Source organism: Rhincodon typus, chromosome 37, assembly GCF_021869965.1.
Source record: "Rhincodon typus isolate 14 chromosome 37, sRhiTyp1.1, whole genome shotgun sequence".
NCBI classification, from domain to species: Eukaryota; Metazoa; Chordata; class Chondrichthyes; order Orectolobiformes; family Rhincodontidae; genus Rhincodon; species Rhincodon typus.
Genome location: NC_063368.1, coordinates 15,724,819 through 15,745,992, shown reverse-complemented (window position 1 = coordinate 15,745,992; position 21,174 = coordinate 15,724,819). Strand labels below are relative to the sequence as shown.

Sequence of the window (21,174 nt, the reverse complement as noted above, 5' to 3'; positions counted from 1 at the left end):
GAGAGGTCTGTTCAGAAGTCTGATAAGAGCAGGGAAGAAGCTGCTCCTGAATCTGTTGGTGCATGTTTTCAAACATTTGTATCTTCTGTCCGATGAAAGAGAGTATGACTGCAGTGGGGAGGGGTCTTCGATTATGTTGGCTGGTTTCCTGAGGCAGCGGGAAGTATAGATGGAGTCAATGGATGGAAGGCTGGTTAGTGTGATGGGCTGGGCTGCATTCACAACTCTCTGTAGTTTCTTACGGTCTTGGGCAAAGCAGTTGCTGTACCAAACTGTGATGCATCCAGATAGGATGCTTTCTATGGCAAAAAATGGCATCACAGTGTGGACATGCCAAATGCCCTTAGCCTCCTGAAGAAGTAGAGGCAACGGTGTGCTTTCTTGACCATAGCGTCAACGTGAATGGACCAGGATAGATTGTTGGTGATATTTACTCCTAAGAGCTTAAAGCTCTTGACCACCTCCAGCTCAGCACCATTGATACAGACAGGGGTGTGTCCTCCACTCCATTTCCTGAAGTCAATGACTAGCTCCTTCATTTTGCTGACATTGAGGAAGGGATTGTTATCTTTACACCATGCCACTAAGCTCTCTACCTCTTTTCTGTACTCTGTCTCGTCATTGTTTGAGATCTGACCCACTGCAGTGGTGTCATCATCAAATTTGTAAATAGAGTTAGAGCTGAATTTGGCCACATAGTCGTGAGTGTATAAGCAGTATATGTTGTGGAGGTGCCGGTGTTGGACTGGGGTGGGCAAGGTCAGAAGTCACACAACACCAGGTTATAGTCCAATAGGTTTATTTGAAATCACAAGCTTTTGAAGCGTTACCCCTTCATCAGATGAAGTGCAGAATATTGTGCAGTATGTACTTCACCTGACAAAGGAGGAATGCTCCGAAATCTGGTGATTTCAAATAACCTGTTGGACTATAACCTGTTGTAATGTGCCTTCTGACTTTATAAGGGATACAATAAGGAGCTGAGTACACAGACTTGTGGGGGAACAGTGTTGAGGATTATTGTGGTGGAGGTGTTTTTGCCTATCCTTACCGATTTCGGTCTGTGGGTCAGGAAGTCCAGGATCAAGTTGTAGAGAAGAGCCCTAGGTCTTGGAGTTTGGAGATGAGTTTGATTGGAATTATGGTGTTGAAAGTGGAGCTAATGTCAATGAATCAGAGTCTGACGTAAGTGTCCTTGTTATCCAGATGTTCCAGGGATGAGTGTAGGGTCAAGGGGATGCTATCTGCTGTGGACCTATTGCGACAGTAGGTGTATTGTAGCGAATCAAAGCAATCTGGGAAGCTGGAGTTGATGTGTGCCATTGCTAATCTCTTGAAGCACTTCATAAGAACAGGAGGGGTCACCGGACCTGAAATGTTAACTCTGATTTCTCTTCACAGATGCTGCCAGACCTTGAGACTTTCCAGCAATTTCTTTTTTGTTGCCTTTAGATCTATGTCCCTTACCTTCAATCTATGCTATCGGTCATTGATCCCTCCACCAATGAGAAAAGTTCCTTTCTGTCTACCCTGTCTATGCCCCTCAACATTTTACATGTCTCAGTCATGCCCCTCCTCAGGTTCCTCTGTTCCAATGGATAACTGTCGATAGTCGTTTTTAACAAGACATCCTAGAAATCTCAGGACTAGTGAAAACTGCTTGCTGTGCTGTAGGCCTGGCTGGAGCTGATTTGAATACTGATTGATTTGGAGAGGCTCTTGTTTTATCTATTTCAATTGGAAGGAAGTTGGCAAAGAAGAAACCAAGTTGGAGGAAAGCTTGCCATGAACAAGCTGCCCAGCTGGTCTTTCCCATTTCTGAAAAAAAAACACCAGTTCAGGGTTTAACCTGTTTGTTCCTTAGAATGAATGATTGAAGGAACACCTCAATTTGTATTCATTGAACAAGCTACATCTGCAAACTTCAAAGGCAACTGTGCAGGATTAGTGACCCAACCACATTTGCCAGAATATTAGAACAAGAGTCTTTGCAACATCATATACTTTAGCCTTTTACCTTTGAAATAACCCATCGACCAAAGTGTTTTTCAAAAAGCCAACCTCTGCAGAGAAACCTGTTTTTTTTCCCTAAAGAGAGTGTGTATGATTTGGGGATATTTAGAAGGATAAACTTTTATACCTGTATATTACTGGCAATGTATTCAACCAAATATTGCATCTTTACTTTATTCACTCATGGGATGTGGGCATTGCTGGCTGGCCAGTATTTATTGCCCGTCCCTAGTTGCCTTTGAATTGAGTGGCTTGTTAGGCCATTTCAGAGGGCAGTTGAAAGTCAACCACATTGCTGTGGGTCTGGAGTCACATAAAAGCCAGACCAGGTGAGGATGGCAGATTTCCTTCCCTGAAGGGAATTAGTGAACCAGATGGGTTTTTTCCACCAATCGACAATGGTTTCATAGTTATCAGTAGATTCTTAATTCCAGATTATTATTGAATTCAAATTCCATCATTTGCCATGGTGGGATTCAAACCATGGTCCCCGGGGCATTAACTGTATTTCTGGATGAAAAGTCTAGCGATAATACCAGTAGGCTATCACTTCCCTATATTGTCTAAGTTTTGTTCTGATAAACCTGGTTGACCGATTTTGTTTTAATTAGATCCTGATATAGATAACGCATTTAATTGGTCACATCGGTAACTGCGTAAAAAGTATTTTTATTTTATGTTGTGACCTGTGGAGTTGCTAGTCTAGAGTAACAGTGCTTTCCTCCAGTCTCGCTCATAACAAGATATACCAAGAGAATTGCATGGCAGCTAACAGCAATGGTGGACTGTGTATCAACCCTTTCTTGCTAATACCACCACTTTGTCTTATTCCTTTCAGCAGCCACAAGTTGAGCAATTCTGACTCACACTCCATATGTAAATGAATAGAATCACAGCTGAGAAGCCTTCAATCTCAAAAGGATGGAGCTACATTCACAGAATCATGCAACATAATAGGAGGCCATTTGACCGAATATATTCCCACTGGTTCTTTAGAAAAGCTATTCAATTAATCACAAATGCTTGCTCATTCCCCATCGCCTTTACATTTTTTTTCTCCTTTCAAGGATTTATCCAATCTCCTTTTGAAAGCTCCTCTCGTGTCTCGCTTCCCCTGACTTTTCACGCTGTGTCCCCCAGATCACAAAAACCAAGTGATAAAAATCCTATCTCCCCTCTTTTGCCAATTATCTTAAATTTATGCTCTTGTATGTGTACAGTACAATTTTTATGTGTTAGTAGTTTCCTCCATCAACACTTTCCAACCAGTGACCTCCACCATCCAGAAGGGCAAGGGCAGCAGATACATGGGAACACCGCCACCTACAAAATCCCCTCCTAGCCACACACCATTCAGCTTGCAAATACATCATCATTGTTGCTGGGTCAGAACCCTGTAACCATGCTGTGGGTGTCCCTACACCCTCAAGGACTGCAGTGGTTCAAGAAGACAGCTCACCATCACTACCCTGTCCAAGGTCAGTAGGGACAGGCAATAAACACTCGTCCAGCCAGAGACGTTTGCGTCGCATGAATGAATAAAAGGAATCATTAAATTCATAAGAATGAAATAAATAAAATAATTACACACGCCAATGAATATAATTGTACCTGGCTTACACAAAAAGTGCTCAGCAGCCCACTTGAGTCAAGTTAATAGGGACCGTATCAACACACACCCACCAATTCCACCACTTTCATATTGTACTCTTCCAATGAAAAATAATTTCCAAGGCTTGAGAACAAAAAAATGAGCTTGATAATTATATTACTTACACAAACAAGAAATCCACGCAGTCATTGAAGGAGGATTTTCTATCTGTCAGTTTCATAAATGCAATTAAATACAGGATTTAAGATCTGCAGTAGCAAAGATTCAATTATCATTACACTCTCTTTATCATGTGCTTTCATGCCACACTCTGAGGAAGAATTCTTTACAGACCAGTCGAGGAAAAGGCAAAGCCAAACACTTAGGCTTAGACTGTCAAAGTAACACAATCTATGTATGCATCAATGATAAATGGTGCAGTGTGTAATAATCATTAAAAAATGGCTCCGAGTTAAATTATATAGGGATTAATCTGTCTTCTTTATGTGTTGATGACCGTGTGTTCTCAAGACTCTCTACTGCATTGTAATCAGGGAAACAATGGCTTAGTGGTATTACCACTAGACGATTAATCCGGAAACCAAGGTAATGTTTTCTGGGACCCAGATTCAGATCCTGCCATGGTAGATGGTGGAATTTGAATTCAATTAATAAAAAACCTTGGATTAAGAATCAACCAATGACCATGAAGCAACTGAAGGGAAAAACCTATCTGGTTCACTAATGCCCTTCAGGAAATCTGCCATCCTCACCTGGTCTGGCCTACATGTGACTGCAGACTCACAGCAATGTGATTGACTCTCAGTTGCCTTCTGAAATGGCCTAGCAAGCCATTCAGTTATCTCAGTTGCTACAAAATCTCAAAGAAATGAACCTATGCACTGGAAAAGACAATGGCAGAAACAGACCCATCGATCTTGCAAAGTCCTCCTTACTAACGTCTGCGGGCTAGTCAGGAGGTGAGTTACCAGCCTCTGACCTGCTCTTGTAGCTACAAAACTTACATGTCTAATCCAGTTCAGTTTCTGCTCAATGGTAACCCCTACGGTATTGCTAGTGGAGTCTCAGCAATGGTTAGATTCTCTCTGAGGTGGTCATTGCCTGGCATTTGTGTGGCATGAATGTTACTTACCACTTGTCAGCCAAAACCTGGATATTGTCCAGGTCTTGCAGCATTTGAACACGGACTGCTTCAGTATCTGAAGAGTCATGAATAATACTGAACGTGTGCAATCATCAGCGAACATCCCCACTTCTGACCTTATGATGGAGGGAAGCTCATTGATAAAACAGCTGAAAATGGTTGGGCCTAGGTCATTACCTTGAGGAGCTTCTGCAGAGATCTCTTGGAGCTGTGATGACTGACAAACCAACAACCACAACTATCTTCCTTAGTGCCAGAGATGATGCCAACCAGCAGAGAGTTTTTCCCCAATTCCTTTTGACTCTAGTTTGGCTAGGGCTCCTTGGTGCCCCAGTCTGTCGAATGCAGCCTTGTTGTCAAAAGCAATCACCTTACCTCTGGAGTTCAGCTCGTTTGTCTTTGTTTTATTTGATTTGATTTATTGTAGTCATGTACTTAAGTACAGTGAAAAGTTTTGTTTTGCAAGCAGTACAGGCAGATCACAGCAAACATGAAATAGAGACATAGGGTGCTTAAACAAAGAGAGGTGTACAAGCTTACAGCTACACAGAAGGTGCACAAAGCAAGATCAACATTAGCAACATCACATTATTTGAAATTAGAGAGGGTCTCCAGCAGTCTAATAACAGCAGGAGAGAAGCTGTACTTGAATCTGTTGGTGCATGTGTTCAAGCTTCCATATCTTCTGCCTGATGGAAGAGGTTGGAAGAGAGCATTATCAGGGTGGGAGAGGTCTCTGATGACATTCGCAGCCTTTCTATGGCAGCGAGAAGTATAAATGGAGCCCATGGATGGGAGGTTGGCTTTCGTGATGGTCTGGGCTGTGCACGCAACCTTCTGTAGTTTCTTACCATGTTTGGACGATGTAGTGAGGACAGGAGCTGAGTGGACCTGGTGGAACCCAAACTGCATTTTGGTGAGCAAAGTATTGCTAATCAAGACAGTGGATAACTAGAAATTCAAATTTAACATATAGGACAATGGGGAGATGATACGGAAAGTGACAGAACCCTTAGCCATTGATTCATGTGGTGTAGGATGATAAGGAAAAGTGTATTGTAGAAAATACCTTGAAATAGTGTCTTGCATTTATCTGCTATGCTGTAATAACACTGCAGTGTTTAAGGGCCTTTTAAATACTCATATATAACCTAATTTATGATGGGATATTGGTTTTAATACCATACTTAAACTGTTATGATTTCATGAGCAAACAGATTCCTCAGCTATTATAGCACCAGCTGCTATTTAACCACCGGCAAAAAACATGGGGGAGGGATGAGTGCAGCACAAAGCACAGGTTGAATGTAAACAACACAGTTAAAGGAAGGAAGGCATGGCATCATGTGCCAGTGACCCAAGGGCATAAGCATCACATGGTACCCCAGTGCTAAATAGACACAGCATCATATCACAGCGCACCAGAGACTGTGGCATTTCCCGCTGCGCCAAGCATATTTTATTTTAAGACTGCGCGGTGTGTTAAAAGATCAAACAAAGCCACATGAGTAAGCCTCTGGTGATGTTCATTGAAGTTGACAGTGTGTGGCAAACTGATTTGAATTCGGTCACTGCTTTATTCTGAGTTCACCAAGTGGAATCGGCCAAACAAAGAACTCTCTGAGCTCAGCTTAAGGTGTTTCTCTGCTCTGTGCTCTCTGTTTGATAGATCGGATCACTTTGTGCAATACCCCGGCAACACAGAGTGTTGTTGTACATGAAATCGATGCCTGGTAGCTTTTAGCTGTAAGATTGAAAAGGATTTTTGTAGGATGCGGCCAAACTTGGAAAGGCTGCATTTAATGTCTGTCCCTAGTTGTTGTAAAACCATGGGCCATTCCTTCTCCATGGGCACAGGGGCAGAGTCACCATAGTTTCAGAAGACCATAAGGCTGTTCCATCATTAGAGAGAGAGAGAGAGAGGGACAGAGAGACAGAGACACAACTGGTGATGGTTTAACCTAAGGGTCACCACGCCTCAGGTGAGGGGCAAGCTTGAGATGGTGGGCTTTCATCATCACCTTCTCCAGGAGATGGAGTTTGTAATATAATGAGAATTGGTAAGATGTTGCGACAGTGATGTTGCGACAATGACATCAATAGTCCCAATGGGGGGGGGGGGGGGGGGGGGGGGGCGGCCGGGGTGCGGCTCTGGTGTTGTAGTGGTAGTGTCCCTACCTCTGAGCCAGGAGTCCTGCTTTCAAGTCCCATCTGCTCCGGTGGGTGATGGGGGGTGATTTGTAGACCATCTCTGAACAGGTTGATTATAAAATATATCAACAGTCTTTTTGATTTGATTTATTATTGTCGCATGAACCAAGATACAAATGAGAAGTATTGTTTTGTCTGCTATCCAGACAAGTTATATCTTACATAAGTACATCAGGGTAATAGAACAGAATGCAGAATATAGTGCTACAGCTACAGAGAAGGTGCAGAGAAAGATGAACTCTATTATACAAGAGGTCCGCTCGTAAGTCTGATAACAGCGGGGAAGAAACATTCCTTAAATGTGTTGGAACGTGTTTTCAAACTTTTCTATCTTCTTCCTGATGGAAGAGGGTGGAAGAGAGTATAACCAGGGTGGGAGAGGTCTTTGATTATGTTGGCTGTTTTCCCGAAGCAGCAGAAAATGTAGACGGAGTCAATGGATGAAAGGCTGGTTTGCATGATGGACCGGGCTGTGTTCACAAGTCTTTGTAGTTTCTTGCAGTCTTGGGCAGAGCAGTTGCCATACCAAGCTGTTATGCATCCTGATAGGATGCTTTCTATGGTGCATCTATAAAAATTGGTAAGCGTCTTTGTGGACATGTTGAATTTCTTTTGCCTTCTTGTGTTAAAGACTTTGACGAATGTCAGTGTGAGTGAGAGACTGACTTGCAAAGAACAGCATTATATACAACGGGTTTAATAAAAGAATTTGCAGGAATTCCTAGGGCTAGACAGCAGTGACTCAAGGCCAGGAGAAACCATTACAGGCTACACACCTCTAGGATTGACAAGATTAGCCATTCCTCCAATGTGAGGAGTAGGAATACATGCCTCCTGGGAACACAAACCTGTGTTCCCCCACAATGGGTAATAGGTAAATAGACTACAACAGTTCAAGAAGGCCTCTCACCACCGCCTTCTCAAGGGCAACTATGGCCAGGAAATAAAAACAAAATGCTGGCCCAGCCAGCAATGTTCACATCCCCCACGAATGAAAAAAACAAAAATCTAAAGAATTCTAAGACACTGAACCAATGACCATAAAGGACAGGGAATATATATCTGCCCAGATAGTGCGTGATGTGGATGGGCATTTAGAGATGTTCTGTTTCCATGACCACCATCAACGATATTTTTACTCAATGTAGTTTGACTGGCTGTAAAAGTAATACAAGTCACGTAGCACAGTATCTGCTGGCTGTTTGACAAAACTGGTCTAAACTGCTCACTTAACAGAAATTTAAGCCTAAAGTTAATTATGCCAGTCTTAAACTCTAGTTACCCATATGAGACCTGACACCGCTTGCTTCAGTCTCGTTCTTATTAGTGCTTGGCAGAGGTGTGTGTGTGTGTGTGTGTGTGTGTGTGTGTGTTGCACAGTTGCACAATTTGCTTCCCAGAAGTCAAAATGTAATGGCTTGACGATCCTGTGCTCCCAGGATATGATAATGATGTGAGTGGTAATTAGAGTGAATTACCCTGCAATGACTGGAATCAAAGGCAGACCTGGTATCCCTATCAACCTGCAGGAACCCCATATAAGGCTTTAATGGAACTCTCGCTGGCTGAGTACTGGAGAGTTCTTTTGAAATAACTGTCTGACAATGGTAATTGATCCTGGAGGGGATTGATTACTTTTGTAATTCCAGGAAATAGGTCCCTCATGTCTTGAGGATAATAAAAAATATTTCCTTTATCTTCGCCTTGGAAAGTTCCCAGTTGGTTTGCTGGTAGGTTACTACTGGAGCACTTTGAAGTTTGCAGGCATATCAGGGCATGTGATCTTGATATGCTTTTACCATTTTCCCACAACATGTGATGTCTTGCATTAGTTATGGATGCACTGCAATCTCCTCCCACCTCAGCACATCCTATGGAGTGGCCTGATCTGAATTCCTATAAATTAATGCTTAGAACGTTCAGGAAGAATCATCATTACTCCCTTAGCAACTGGCTTGGTCCACCAAGTGACCAATTCAGAACCTCCCAAAGACTTTGGATGCAATTCTGATAAAGCATTGGAGTTAGGCCATGGGGAGATTGATTGTGGGGGACATGGCATGAAAATTTTTGCCACCTGTGCCAACCCAGTAGGACTGGGGTCAGCCATTGACACAGTTGTGGCTGTCTGGCCTGTACTACACCATTTTAAGGAAGCTTGTCCTCATTCCCATGGAGCCTAGAGTCAGATTTAATCGCACTTTAAGAGCAGAAACCTTTCAGAACACTGTACTGACAAATGCTTTTCTTGGGTTTTTTTTTCAATCTCATAATTTAGCAAAAAACTTTCACCTATGAGGGTTGACATAGGTTGGAATGAACAGAGTAATTTGAGTCATGTGTGGTAATTATTACCATCAGTTACCATATCCCCTTCGACTTGTGGAGGTCTCTATCTTAAAGACTGACTGACTTGGAGCAGAAGTATCCACAAAGGTGCTAAGCCTTTTGAGCGTGTCCAACAGGCCAAATGGACAACAAAGGCAAAGCGAGTACGAAAGCACAAACATCCCACCCACCTACGTCCCTGTCCCCTTTAAATACCACCTGCTTCATCTGTGACAGGGCATATGGATGAGGAGTCAGACTGTTTATTTACCTCAGGACCTACAACTCTGGACTGGAAGAAAGTCACCTTCAATCCCAAGGGACTACCTAAGAAGAAAATGTCGTTGATGCAGGTTTGCAAGAACTTAGGTTCCCCCGTTTCCTCTTCTTTCGTCTCATTTGAATGTTCAGGCACTTGCTGAATCTTAGCTTCCAAAAATGGGTAGGATAGGATTGTGTCAGAGACGAAAGATCAAAACGTCTGGAACATGAACCAACATCACCTCTCGAATACGCACCTTTTCAATTTTAACAAAGAGGGATGAACAAAGGGTGCCCAATTTACTCAGGGGAAGTAGAATGATTATTAAAATATTATAATGAGTCTATCTGCCTTCATTTGAACAGTGATTATATTTTTAGCCATAGGCAATTATAATTCTCACACCTCCAGAAACTCAGCAGCTGACCAAAAATGCATTGGGCTGAAGCCATGAGGTGACTGTCTTCATAAGCTCTGATGCCTGGCCTTTGAGGAGCAGAAGTGTCACCCCAAGCTGACCAGTAAATTGTCACTCCTTTTTCCTGCTCTGTTGGCCCTCACCCACAATCAGAACCTCTCCCAACCAGAATCTGCTGCCTCCAATCACCATTGGACATCCCCGGGCTGCCACATTCAGGAACATTCCAAAGACCTACCTTGCCACCCTATTGCAAACCCTCTCTATCCCCTAACATCACTTAACTCGATCACATAGGCTTTGGCCCCATGAAGCAGGCTTCCCAGAGGAGACTAGGCCCCTCACTTAGGATGCCAATTGGTGGAAACACCATTGAAAAACATAGTAACAGAAGACCCCTGTTGTTAAATTCTGCTGACAACACAAAGTAAACGTTCTTCACAGCTCCTTTCAATCTTGTGTGAACTCCTTACAGAACTCCAGACTAAAACCAGACCATTTGACATCATTGTGCATGTTGACAGTATCACATGTGCACACAAGAATTGTCAGGAGACAGGCTATTTGACTATATAGCAGCCTGTCCAGGATCAAACATTTTAAATTGGTAATTAGTATCAATTTAGCTCGGGCGGACTGTAAAATAGAATCATACAGTCAGACAGCAGGGTATCAGACCATTAGTCCAACTCATCCATGCTGACTAGGTTTCCCAGACTAAGCTAGTCCCATTTACCAGCATTTGGCCCATATTCCTCTAGACCTTTCCTGTCCATGTACTTGTCTAAATGTCTTTTAAATGTTGTAACTCCATCTGTATCTGTCACTTCCTTTGGAAGTTCATTCCACACATGAACCACCCTCTGAACAAAAAGCACACAATTTATACACAGTCAGTCAATATAGCATTTTATAAATTTCTACTTTAGAAATAAAACCAGTCTGACTCCAAACCTAAACACAAACAGATTCTAAACAAAGCCTTACACCTGACATGCATTGTCTCACCTAAAATATCACCTCTTCTTTACACTGGTAAAATCTTTAGTTATATCAGGACAGTGATGTGAAAGGAATCTGGGGATTCACATATACATATTAATCAAAACCTTCTAATGGATTAAAGATTTAACAGCATCTTAGGTTTGTTTAATACATCCTCATCAATGGTGTGACACTTTGATCTTTTACTTATAAATTCTGTGTCTGATACTACCTCTCTCACTAACACCTGAAGAAGGAGTGAGGTTATGAAAGCTTGTGTTTTCAAATAAACCTGTTGGACAATAACCATGTGATTTCTGACCTTGTCCACCCCAGTCCAACACCGGTACTTCCGCATCATTCCAATTTAATAATATCCTTATGGAAATTGGTTGATACAATGGGAGTGTGCTTTTGAGTTGAGAGCAGAACATGATGATGTTTGGCTTTGTCCTGAAGGGAGTTGAACTCCACCCGCAAGGAGAGTATTGCATTACCTTCCTGATTTCTCACTTTCCTTTTCCAGATTCCATACTCGGAGCTTGGGGGCAAGATCCTTGTGATGGCAGTGTATGACTTTGACCGGTTTTCGAAGCACGATGCGATTGGTGAGATTCGGATTCCGATGAGCAGCATTGACCTCGCTCATGTGATTGAGGAATGGCGAGATCTTGAGTCCGCTGAGAAGGAGGAGGTATGGAGTTACACCCGGGAAACTGGCTGAAGCTTATTACAGTCTCTTTAAAGTGACAATAAAGGATATTCTGTTCTAAAACCAATGAATGTGGAGCTGGAAAAGCTCAGCAGGTCAGACAGCATCCGAGGAGCAGGAAAGTCAAGGTTTCGGACCGAAACCCTTCGTCAGTTAAGAATCAATCACATTGCTGTGGATATGGTGTCAATGTAGGCCAGACCAGATAAGGATGGCAGATTTCCTTGCCTAAAGAGCATTAGTGAACCAGATGGGTTTTTACAACAATGAGCGGTGATTACATGTAGATAATTAATCTAGTTTTTTTAATTATTGAATTCAAATTTCACCAGCTGCCTTTGTTGGATTTGAACCCATGTCCTCAGAACATTAACCTGGGAGTCTGGATTATTAGGACATTGCCATGAGGCCACTGCCTCCCCAATTAGTTACAGGCAAAGACCATTTGGCCCATCAAGCCCACTCAGCCATTCAATAAGATCTTAGCCGATCTGATTGTGGCTTCAACTCTACTTTTTTATTTAGCCTCCCACCCCCTCCAGTAGCCTTTGTCTCCTTTGTCAAGAACAGATCTGTTGAAGTCAGCTTTAACTCTTCTCTGGGGTAGGGAAATCCACAGTAAAGAATGTTTAAAAGCATAAAGAACTCTCGCAAAAACAAAAAGCCTGAGAAAACAATGTGCTGTGGGTAAAGTGGTGTACACTCAATGCAAGTTTGAGTTTGGTAGCACTGCTAACTCACAGTGCCAGGGACCCTGGTTCAGTTTCACCCTCGCTGACTGTGTGGCATTTGCTGGTTCTCCCTGTGTCCACATGGGTTTCCTCCAGGTGCTCAGGTTTCCTCCCACACTCTGAAGATGTGCAGGTTAAGCGGATTGGCTGTGCTCAATTGCCCAGTGTCCAAAGATGGGCAGGCTAGGTCACAGGATATGCAGGGATACAGAGATAGGGTAGGAGGGTTGACCTGGGTGGGATGCTCTTCAGAGGGTTGGTACAGACTTGGTGGGCTGAATGACCTCCTTCCGCACTGTAGGGTTTTTACGATTCTAATCATTTAGCTACATGTCTGATACATGCTCTGTTCAATCTGAGATCTCTGCTGGGAGCAGTGGGTCAGTGCATTGACCTTTAACTTCACAATATATTCTGAGAGGTAACCAAGTACAGGACCCTTTACACCACAGCCAACTGTGCATTAATTATCTGAGAATGCTTGATGGTGGGGCTGAGTGTTTGAAATGGAAATTATTTCATTTCCAAGCGCCAAGAACCCTGAGCAAATAAGCTACAATAGCAGCTTACATTATTTTTAAAAAAGGCCTTGAACAAAGATCAATCAAAATTCTGAATATACATTGGAATAACCCAGTAATTTTTACCATGAGGAATAATTTATTTTTCATTTGATAATGCAGAATTTTGTCCTGTTTTCTGCAATGCACAAAATATTGGTGCAAACACCAGTCATTTGCACAAATGGTAACGTACACAGATATTATATCCATCAGGAAATTTAATATGATGATCAAGAAGGCATCAGAAGCATGACTGATCTAATATTCAATTAAGGTTCAGCTCAAAGCTTTATCCTTTGGATTATATATAAATATGTGTATTTTTGCTGTTGTTGCTTAAATATGACAAGTTAATTTGTGACAAACCTTGGTGTCAGATTCCTGTTGTGAAATTTTCAAGAACTTTTTTGTCATTTATTAAAGCAAGAGAAACTGGGCGACATCTGCTTCTCTCTCCGCTATGTCCCGACAGCGGGAAAACTCACGGTCATTGTCCTGGAGGCCAAAAACCTCAAGAAAATGGATGTGGGTGGATTATCAGGTAGGACCTGAAAGCTTTGAAAATAGATTCCTGCTTGAAATTGTCCATCTCTAATTCCCCTCTAGAAGTTGGAGTGACCCACTTTCTTGAACCACTGTGGTCCATGAGGTGTAGGGACACCCACTGTTTTGTTAGGAAAAGATTTCCGGGTTTTGGGCCCATCAATAAGGAATGACAGTATAATTCTGAGTCATGACATGGTGTGACTTGAAGGGCGACTTTCAAGTAATGATATTCCATGTGCCTGCTGCCTTTGTCCTTCTATATTGCAGAGGTCATGGGTTGGAAGGCACTGTTGATGGAGTATTGGTGATAGGCGGTACACACAGTAGAGGTGTTGGGAATGAATGTTTATATTGGTGGATGGGATTGCAGTCAAATAAACCATTTTGTCCTAGATGTTGTCAAGTTTCTGGAGTGTTATTGGAGCCATTCTAAACGAGACAAGTCGCGAGTACTCCAGCGACGAGACTTGTTCCTGTACCTGACTTGTTCCTCGTAGATGGTGCACTGTCTTTGGATAGTCAGGAGATGAGTTATCCAGGACCAAATTACTGCAGATGTTGGAATCTGTGCTGAAAACAAAAAATGCTAGAGATCACAGCGGGTCAGGCAGCATCCGTGGAGAGAGAGCAAGCTAACGTTTTGAGTCTAGATGACTCTTCATCAGTGTTATTCACCTCAAAAACTATTGTTTGCAGAGTTTCTAGTTCAGTTGATCGGTGTCTAGTCAGTGGTGCTCCCCACTTGTCTGGGTCAGTACATCTGACAACAACACTCAAGGAGCTTGACATCACAGTCCAGTACAGATTAGCCCTTTTGGTTGGTACCACATCTACCCCCTTAAATATCAGCTCCCTCCACTATCATCAAGGCAATTTTTTTTTTAGCAGCACTTCCCCAACTCACGTACCCCACCACCAAAGGGGTGCATAGGAATACTATCGTCTTCATATTCCCCTCTAAGTCACACACCCAAATTGGACAAATATCTTCGTTCCTCCACCATCATTTGGTTAAAATCCTGGAACTTCCTTCTGAAGAGTACGGACTGGAGTAGGACAGAAGTTTGGACAGGAGTTTGAGAAGGTGGCTCACCACCATCCGTGAAAGACAATGATGAATAGATAATAAATTCCAGCCTTATCAGCAAAGCCAATATATTTGAAAAAAGAAACAAAAACAGAAATTGCTGGGAAAGCTCAGCAGGTCTGGCAACATCTGCGAAGAGAAAGCAGAGTTAACGTTTCGGGTCCAATGAATATCCCTCAAAACTTCTGTTTTTGTTTCTGATTTACAGCATCCGCAGTTCTTTCGGTTTTTAACATTTAAAGAAAAGCTTACTTCCTTCCAATTTTTCTTGTTCCCCACAGTTGGCTCCTCATCCTTCTGCCTTTACCCCATTACCTTACCCATTTGACCCATCTGTCTCACCCTCACCAGTCACTGTCTTCCTCTCACCTCTCTTTCTGTTTGTCTTCCTTCTTCATATTCAGGGATTATGATTAATCATTTCTTATGAGTCAGAGTATATTTTCAGGATGATTTTTAACCATATTTGCATATCCCCCATAAGACATGTATGACCACATCATTGGCAGTCCCTCACAGGCAATAAACAAACAAATAAACAAACAGCAATGTCCCTGGGTCGGCCTGAGCATGCAACCTTCCACTTAACAGCTGAACACGCTAACCGATTGTGTGAAAGATACTTGGATACAATCTAGCTGGCGGCATGGTGGCTCTGTGGTTAGCACTGCTGCCTCACAGCGCCAGGGACCAGCGTTTGATCCCACCCTGGGGCGACTGTCTGTGTGGAGTTTGCATGTTCTCCCTGTCTGTGTGGGTTTCCTTCCACAGTCCAAAGATGTGCAGGGTAGGTGGATTGTTTTTTTAACGGGATGAGGGCATCGCTGGCTAGGCAGCATTTATTGTCCGTCTCTAATTGCCCAAAGGGCAGTTCAGAGTCAACCACATTGCTGTGGGTCTGGAGTCACATGTAGGCCAGACCAAGGATGGCAGTTTCCTTCCTTAAAGGACATTAGTGAACCAGATGGGTTTTTCCGACAATCGACAATGGATTAATGGTCATCATTAGATTCTTAATTCAAGATATTTTATTGAATTCAAATTCCACCATCTGCCGTGGTAGGATTCGAACCCAGGTCCCCAGAACATTATCTAGGTCTCTGGATTAACTGTCCAGTGATAATACCATGAAGCCATTGCCTCCCCGTGCTAAATTTCCCGTAGTGTTCAGATATGTAGATTAGGTGGGTGATAGAGAGGTGGGTCTGGGTGGGATGCTCTGAGGGTCAGTGTGGACTTGTTGGGCTGAAGGGCCTGTTTCCACACTGTTAGGGATTCTATGATATATAAATACATATCAGTATATTTCCCAATATATAATGGAGTTGTAGTTTAAATCCATTGAGAAAAAAATATACATATTTCAGTAACCTGAACAATTTATTTCAGAAGGATTTAACACATTTGTTTGTTAGGAAACCAATGAAGGCATCAAGAGATTAAATTCATGCCAGGGATGGTGATTTGTGCAACTATTATTGATCGTCTACAGTGGATGGGGAAGTCGGAGGATAAGAGAGTGGGAAGGCATCCTGGAGTTTAATTTCCTTCAATTTGTGCCAGGTTTCCTCGGCTCTTGAACTGTGTCCGACCTCTTCGATCCAAAAATAAAGCAGTGAAAGTTCAGCTTAATGCCATTATAAAGTAATTTACTCAGCCTGCAAAATTCCATCTCCAGAGTTAATAAATGTAAGTGTACCTTGGGGTCTGAGATTCAACAAAGACCAGAAGTTAAAGTGGTCTGAATTGAATTCAGTCTCCTCATACGTGTGGTCTTATCCATTGAGATCCCTAATTGTGTTTAGATTATTAACGCAGCTGGGATCTAGGTGAAAGCTCGTGTAAGTCAGCGCTGGGTTGATTGAAATCATGTCCCGATAGGCTGCTTCCTTAATAGATTTGTTAGAACTTGTGAATGGGATTCCTTATCATGTAATGTGAAAAGAACTGAGAGTTATTTATTAAATGTAGAAAATGTACATAAAAACAGGCCATTCGGCCCCTTTGTGACTGTACTTGGGCTACATCAAAGATCCAGGTGAAGTCATATATAGGACAGACAAGGTAGAAATGATAAATTTTCCTACTCAAACAGGAACAAGTGAAAAGCCTTGTTGAACATGGGTTTTTAACAGCAATCCAGTCCAGGAGGTCCTCAAATTACAAATGTCTGACTTACGAAATTGTACGTATGAATGTGATCCCATATTATGATTAATTTTTAAGGATCTGACATGTAAATGTTCGCTTGTGGTTATAAATGGATATTTTATACTGTATTGTACTGTGTTCCAAATCAATTTAGGAACATAACAGAAATTGAACCCCTCCTTGAGCTGGGGACGTGTAATGTGACCAGGTTATTACAAGTAATTGAGTTTAATTTCACAATTTAGCTGAGACGGAATCACAAGTATTGGGTTGGTTGTCCAATACAAAAACCACAGCACTAACATGCTCATTGAACATTTTATTACACTAAAGAAGATTTGAAAGTGCAAGACGTTGGTGGTGTTATTGCTCATAACAAAGCACCTGAGGTGGCTCGTTCACATGGACAAGTTAGCGTGTTTTACACTGACCTAAGCTTTTGGAAACTGGGAGTGCTAAAAGAGAAGATGGATATGATTAATCAGAGATTTACAGACGTCAAGGACAACAGGAGGAGGGTTCATATAATCAAGGATAGAGGTGATAGAAAAAATAATTGAGGACAGCATAAAAAAGAAGCAAGGGAGGACTGAGACAATTGGTTCTTTTGAAATCAGGATGTTATAAACAAGGTATTGCCAAATTTAAATACAACTGAATCACTTTTCTGAAAATATCCAACATCATTCTGTATATTGTAGGTTTGCCAGTTTGCTAATGTTGAAGGCATTGGTGTATATTATGAAGAAAGCAAGGCATAGGCACTTTAAATAAAAGTACAGGTGACAATTCTGGACCATAGCAGTTTGTGAAAAGCAATAAATGCTAAATTGTTATGATTCATCTGATATTCGAATATAAAGACAGGAACAGTCAAACACAATGCTACCCTGGATCATGTACAATGCACCCTATTTAGATCCTACCCACTTAACTACCAAAGTGGAAGTCTGGTATAAATGTTTCCAAATCCCAAACCTAACGAGGCACCCCTCCAGGATGATAATCCATCCCCAAATATCTGATACTCAATCCTGTCATGTTACTTTCCACAGATGCCATTCGCTTAGCCAGTGAAACTTAGGGCTAATCTCTTTTTCTTTGGGTGAGTTGAAATATCATTCTTGTCAATATAATGACAACTTGCAATGGCATAATGGCACTAACAAAACAAACTATTTCCAAGGTATTTGATGTAGAAGATAACAGAAGTCCAGTAAATGTGGGGAAGAGTTGATCAAAAGCACAGTTGAGAAGCTGTGCTTTGCAGAAGCTTTTAAGGATGGGAGCAGTACAGTGAAATTTAAGAAGGGAATTCCAGGAAATTGCTTCAACATAAATTGAATAACAGCTGTATACAGTCATGACCCCCTTATTTAAGGAAGTAAGTAAATGCATTGGAAGCAGTTCAGAGGATACTTACCAGACCAATACTTGGAATGAGTGGGTTGCCTTATAAGGAAGTTTGGACTGACTAAACTTCTACCTGCTGGACTTTAGACGAATAAGAGGGACTTAATTGAAATATATATAAGATCCTGAGGGATCTTGACAGAGTGGATGTGGAGAGGGTGTTTCCTTTTATAGGACAGTCAGGAAATAGGGATCACCCATTTAAAACAGAAAGGCCTCAGGTTCATGAGTGTTTGGAACTCTCTTCAGAAAAGGCATGAAAGCAGAGTCATAGAATCATAGTCATTGAGTCATAAAGCAGGGAAACAGGCCCTTCGGTCCAACCAGCCCATGCTGAACTTAATCCCAAACTAAACTAGTCCCACTGCCTGCTCCTGGCCCATATCCCTCTGGAGTCCTTGAATATTTTTAAAGCAGAGGTAGATTCTTGGTCAGCAAGGGAGCGAAAAGTGGTATGGGAAAATGTGGTTACAGTCAGATTAACCATGATCTTACTGAGTAATGGATCAAGCTGAAAGGCCTACTCCTCCCCTTGTTTGTACATTCGTACAATGCCATGCCTGTTAAAGTTGACCAAAACTTGAGTGCTGAGTGTCCATTCTCGTTTACCAAGTGCTCATTTGCCTGCTAACCCACTGGAGGGAGGGATACCCTGGGTCAGCTATGGCTGGCTCACTACTCTTTACTTGCTTCACTTCAGCTGGTAACCTGTCCACCTCTTTAAAAAATTAAAATCTAATTTCTCAATAAGTTCCTAGCAAGTGTTTAAACACCTTTAATACATCTCAAAAACAGAGACTGGATCAGTTAGGACTATATTTATTGGAGTTTAGAAGAATGAGTGGGAGGAGAGGAAGTCTTATACCTATATAATTCTAACAGGATTAGACAGGCTAAATGTAGGAAGGATGTTCCCAATAACCTAGGAGTCCAGAACCAGGGGTTAGGGATATGTGGTAGGTCATTTACAACAGAGATGAGGAAAATGCTGTTCACCTAGAGAGTAGGGTGCCTGTGGAATTCTCTGCCACAGATTCAGGCCAAAACTTTGAATATTCTCAAGAAGGAGTTGGATACAACTGTTGGCGCTAAAGTGATCGAAGGAATGGGCAGAAAGCAGGAACAAGATATTGAGTTAGAAGATTGACCATGATCATATCAAATGGCAAAGCAGGCTCAAAGGGCCGAATGGCCTACTCCTGTTCCTATCTTCCTATAGTCTGTGTTTCAAAAATCTTCAATTGGCCTTAACTGGGACGAGATTGGGATTCCTTTTCCAATATCTCCCCCACCCCCTTCTGCACTCATGAAATTGACATGCCCCAATCCCACCCTCAACCCCGCCCCAGTCCCACCCTCAATCTCAAAGCGGGTCTTGAGTATTCGGCTCTAGAGTTTTTAATCCAGTGGATTGGAGTATCGAGACTATTGGAGATGAGCAAGGACCTGGTAGATGCTTTATTAGTATCAGGGTCCAAATTGTGTAATTTTGATTGTGTTGGAGCTTCTCTGAAATAGCATAGAGAGGGCTAATGAGAAAGGGTACGTGATGTCAAGGAGCAGCAGGTCCTGAATTAGAGGCAGATCTTTAGCTAATCTTTATTCTGATCTCCCCCTCTCTTTCAGGGTCAATTAGCAATGGAGTGAATGCACAGAAGCTACCTTTTAGCCCCTTTTGTTCACACTAGCTTTAAAAGACCTTTCTGACCTAATCCAGATTTCCCTCTTGTACATATCCTTATAGTTTATGGCATTTCAGGTATATTTCCAAGAGTTTTTGAGTACATTGAAGCTTTTAGCCTCCCAGAACCCTTTCAGGCAGAGTTTCAAATCCCCATCACTCTACAGCTGAAAAGAAATTCACCCGAATCCTTCTGCCAATTACTTTAAATCTATGACGTCCTAGTTACAAATCTTACTGTTAAAGAAACATGGTCCTGTCTATCCATTCTCTCTACGTCCCTTATAATGTTATAAACTGCCTTTAAAATTCCCCTCATTTGTCTAAATAATGCAATTTCACCCTAACCAATCTCTCCCCTTAGCTGAAAATTTCCAGTCCTGCCAACAACCTCATAAATCTCTTCTATACCACAAAACAAATAAATTCCACTTAATGATAGCTCTAAAGATTTCTGGAGTTGTTGCTTGGTTCGCCGAGCTGACTGGTCTTCATGCAAACGTTTTGTCTCCCTTCTAGGTGATATCACCAGTACTGTCTAGCCTCCATTGAAGCGTTGTTGTTCTACCATCTGTCCTGGCAGGATTTGAACCCAGGTCCCCAGAACATTACCGAGGTCTCTGAATTAACAGTCCAATAGTAATACTACTAGGTCATCACCTCCCAACTGAAAATGGGATGGTTGTTGTAGCAGCCCATGGGATGACAAGGTCTGGTATGTGGGTGAGGCTAACAATAAGGGAAACCGCGCTCAGGTCCTAAAATTATTTAACTCAATATTGAGTCCCAAAGGCTGAAGAGTTCCCAAATGGAAAATAAGATGATGTTCTTCCAGTTTGCTTTGCTGGAGCACTGCAGCAAGCCCAAGACAGAGATGTTGGCTGGGGAACACTGTGGTATATTCAGGTGGCAAGTAACAGTAAGCCACTAAGAGAGTTCAATACTCATTAAGAACTTTGTATTAAGCCTTCTGATTTGTCATTTTATACCTAATTCATTCCATGTCTACCCTAGATCCATACGTGAAGATCCACCTCATGCAGAATGGCAAGAGGCTGAAGAAAAAGAAGACTACCATCAAAAAAAACACTTTGAATCCATACTACAATGAGTCATTCAGCTTTGAAGTACCCTTTGAACAGATTCAGGTATGGTCAGACATTTTATATTCAACTGTAAAAGTCCCATCAGATTTCAGTTGTGCATTTCTGCTAACAGAGCACCAACTAAAAATTGGAGGACAGATTTGAAAACATCTGACAAATATAAAATTCATGGAACAGCCTTGACATGAAGCTTGCAGCTCTGAATCTTACCA

General features: G+C 42.0%; 1 protein-coding gene across 1 annotated transcript in view; it reads left to right on the top strand.

Moving 5' to 3' along the window:
* Positions 1–21,174, top strand: part of LOC109913113 (synaptotagmin-1-like) — a 137,964-nt gene that overhangs the window by 112,968 nt on the left and 3,822 nt on the right. The window contains exons 6-8 of the mRNA XM_048617657.1: positions 11,499–11,666; positions 13,402–13,519; positions 20,871–21,004. Of these exons, the coding sequence (XP_048473614.1) occupies positions 11,499–11,666; positions 13,402–13,519; positions 20,871–21,004 (420 nt within the window). The remainder of the gene's footprint in view (positions 1–11,498; positions 11,667–13,401; positions 13,520–20,870; positions 21,005–21,174) is intronic.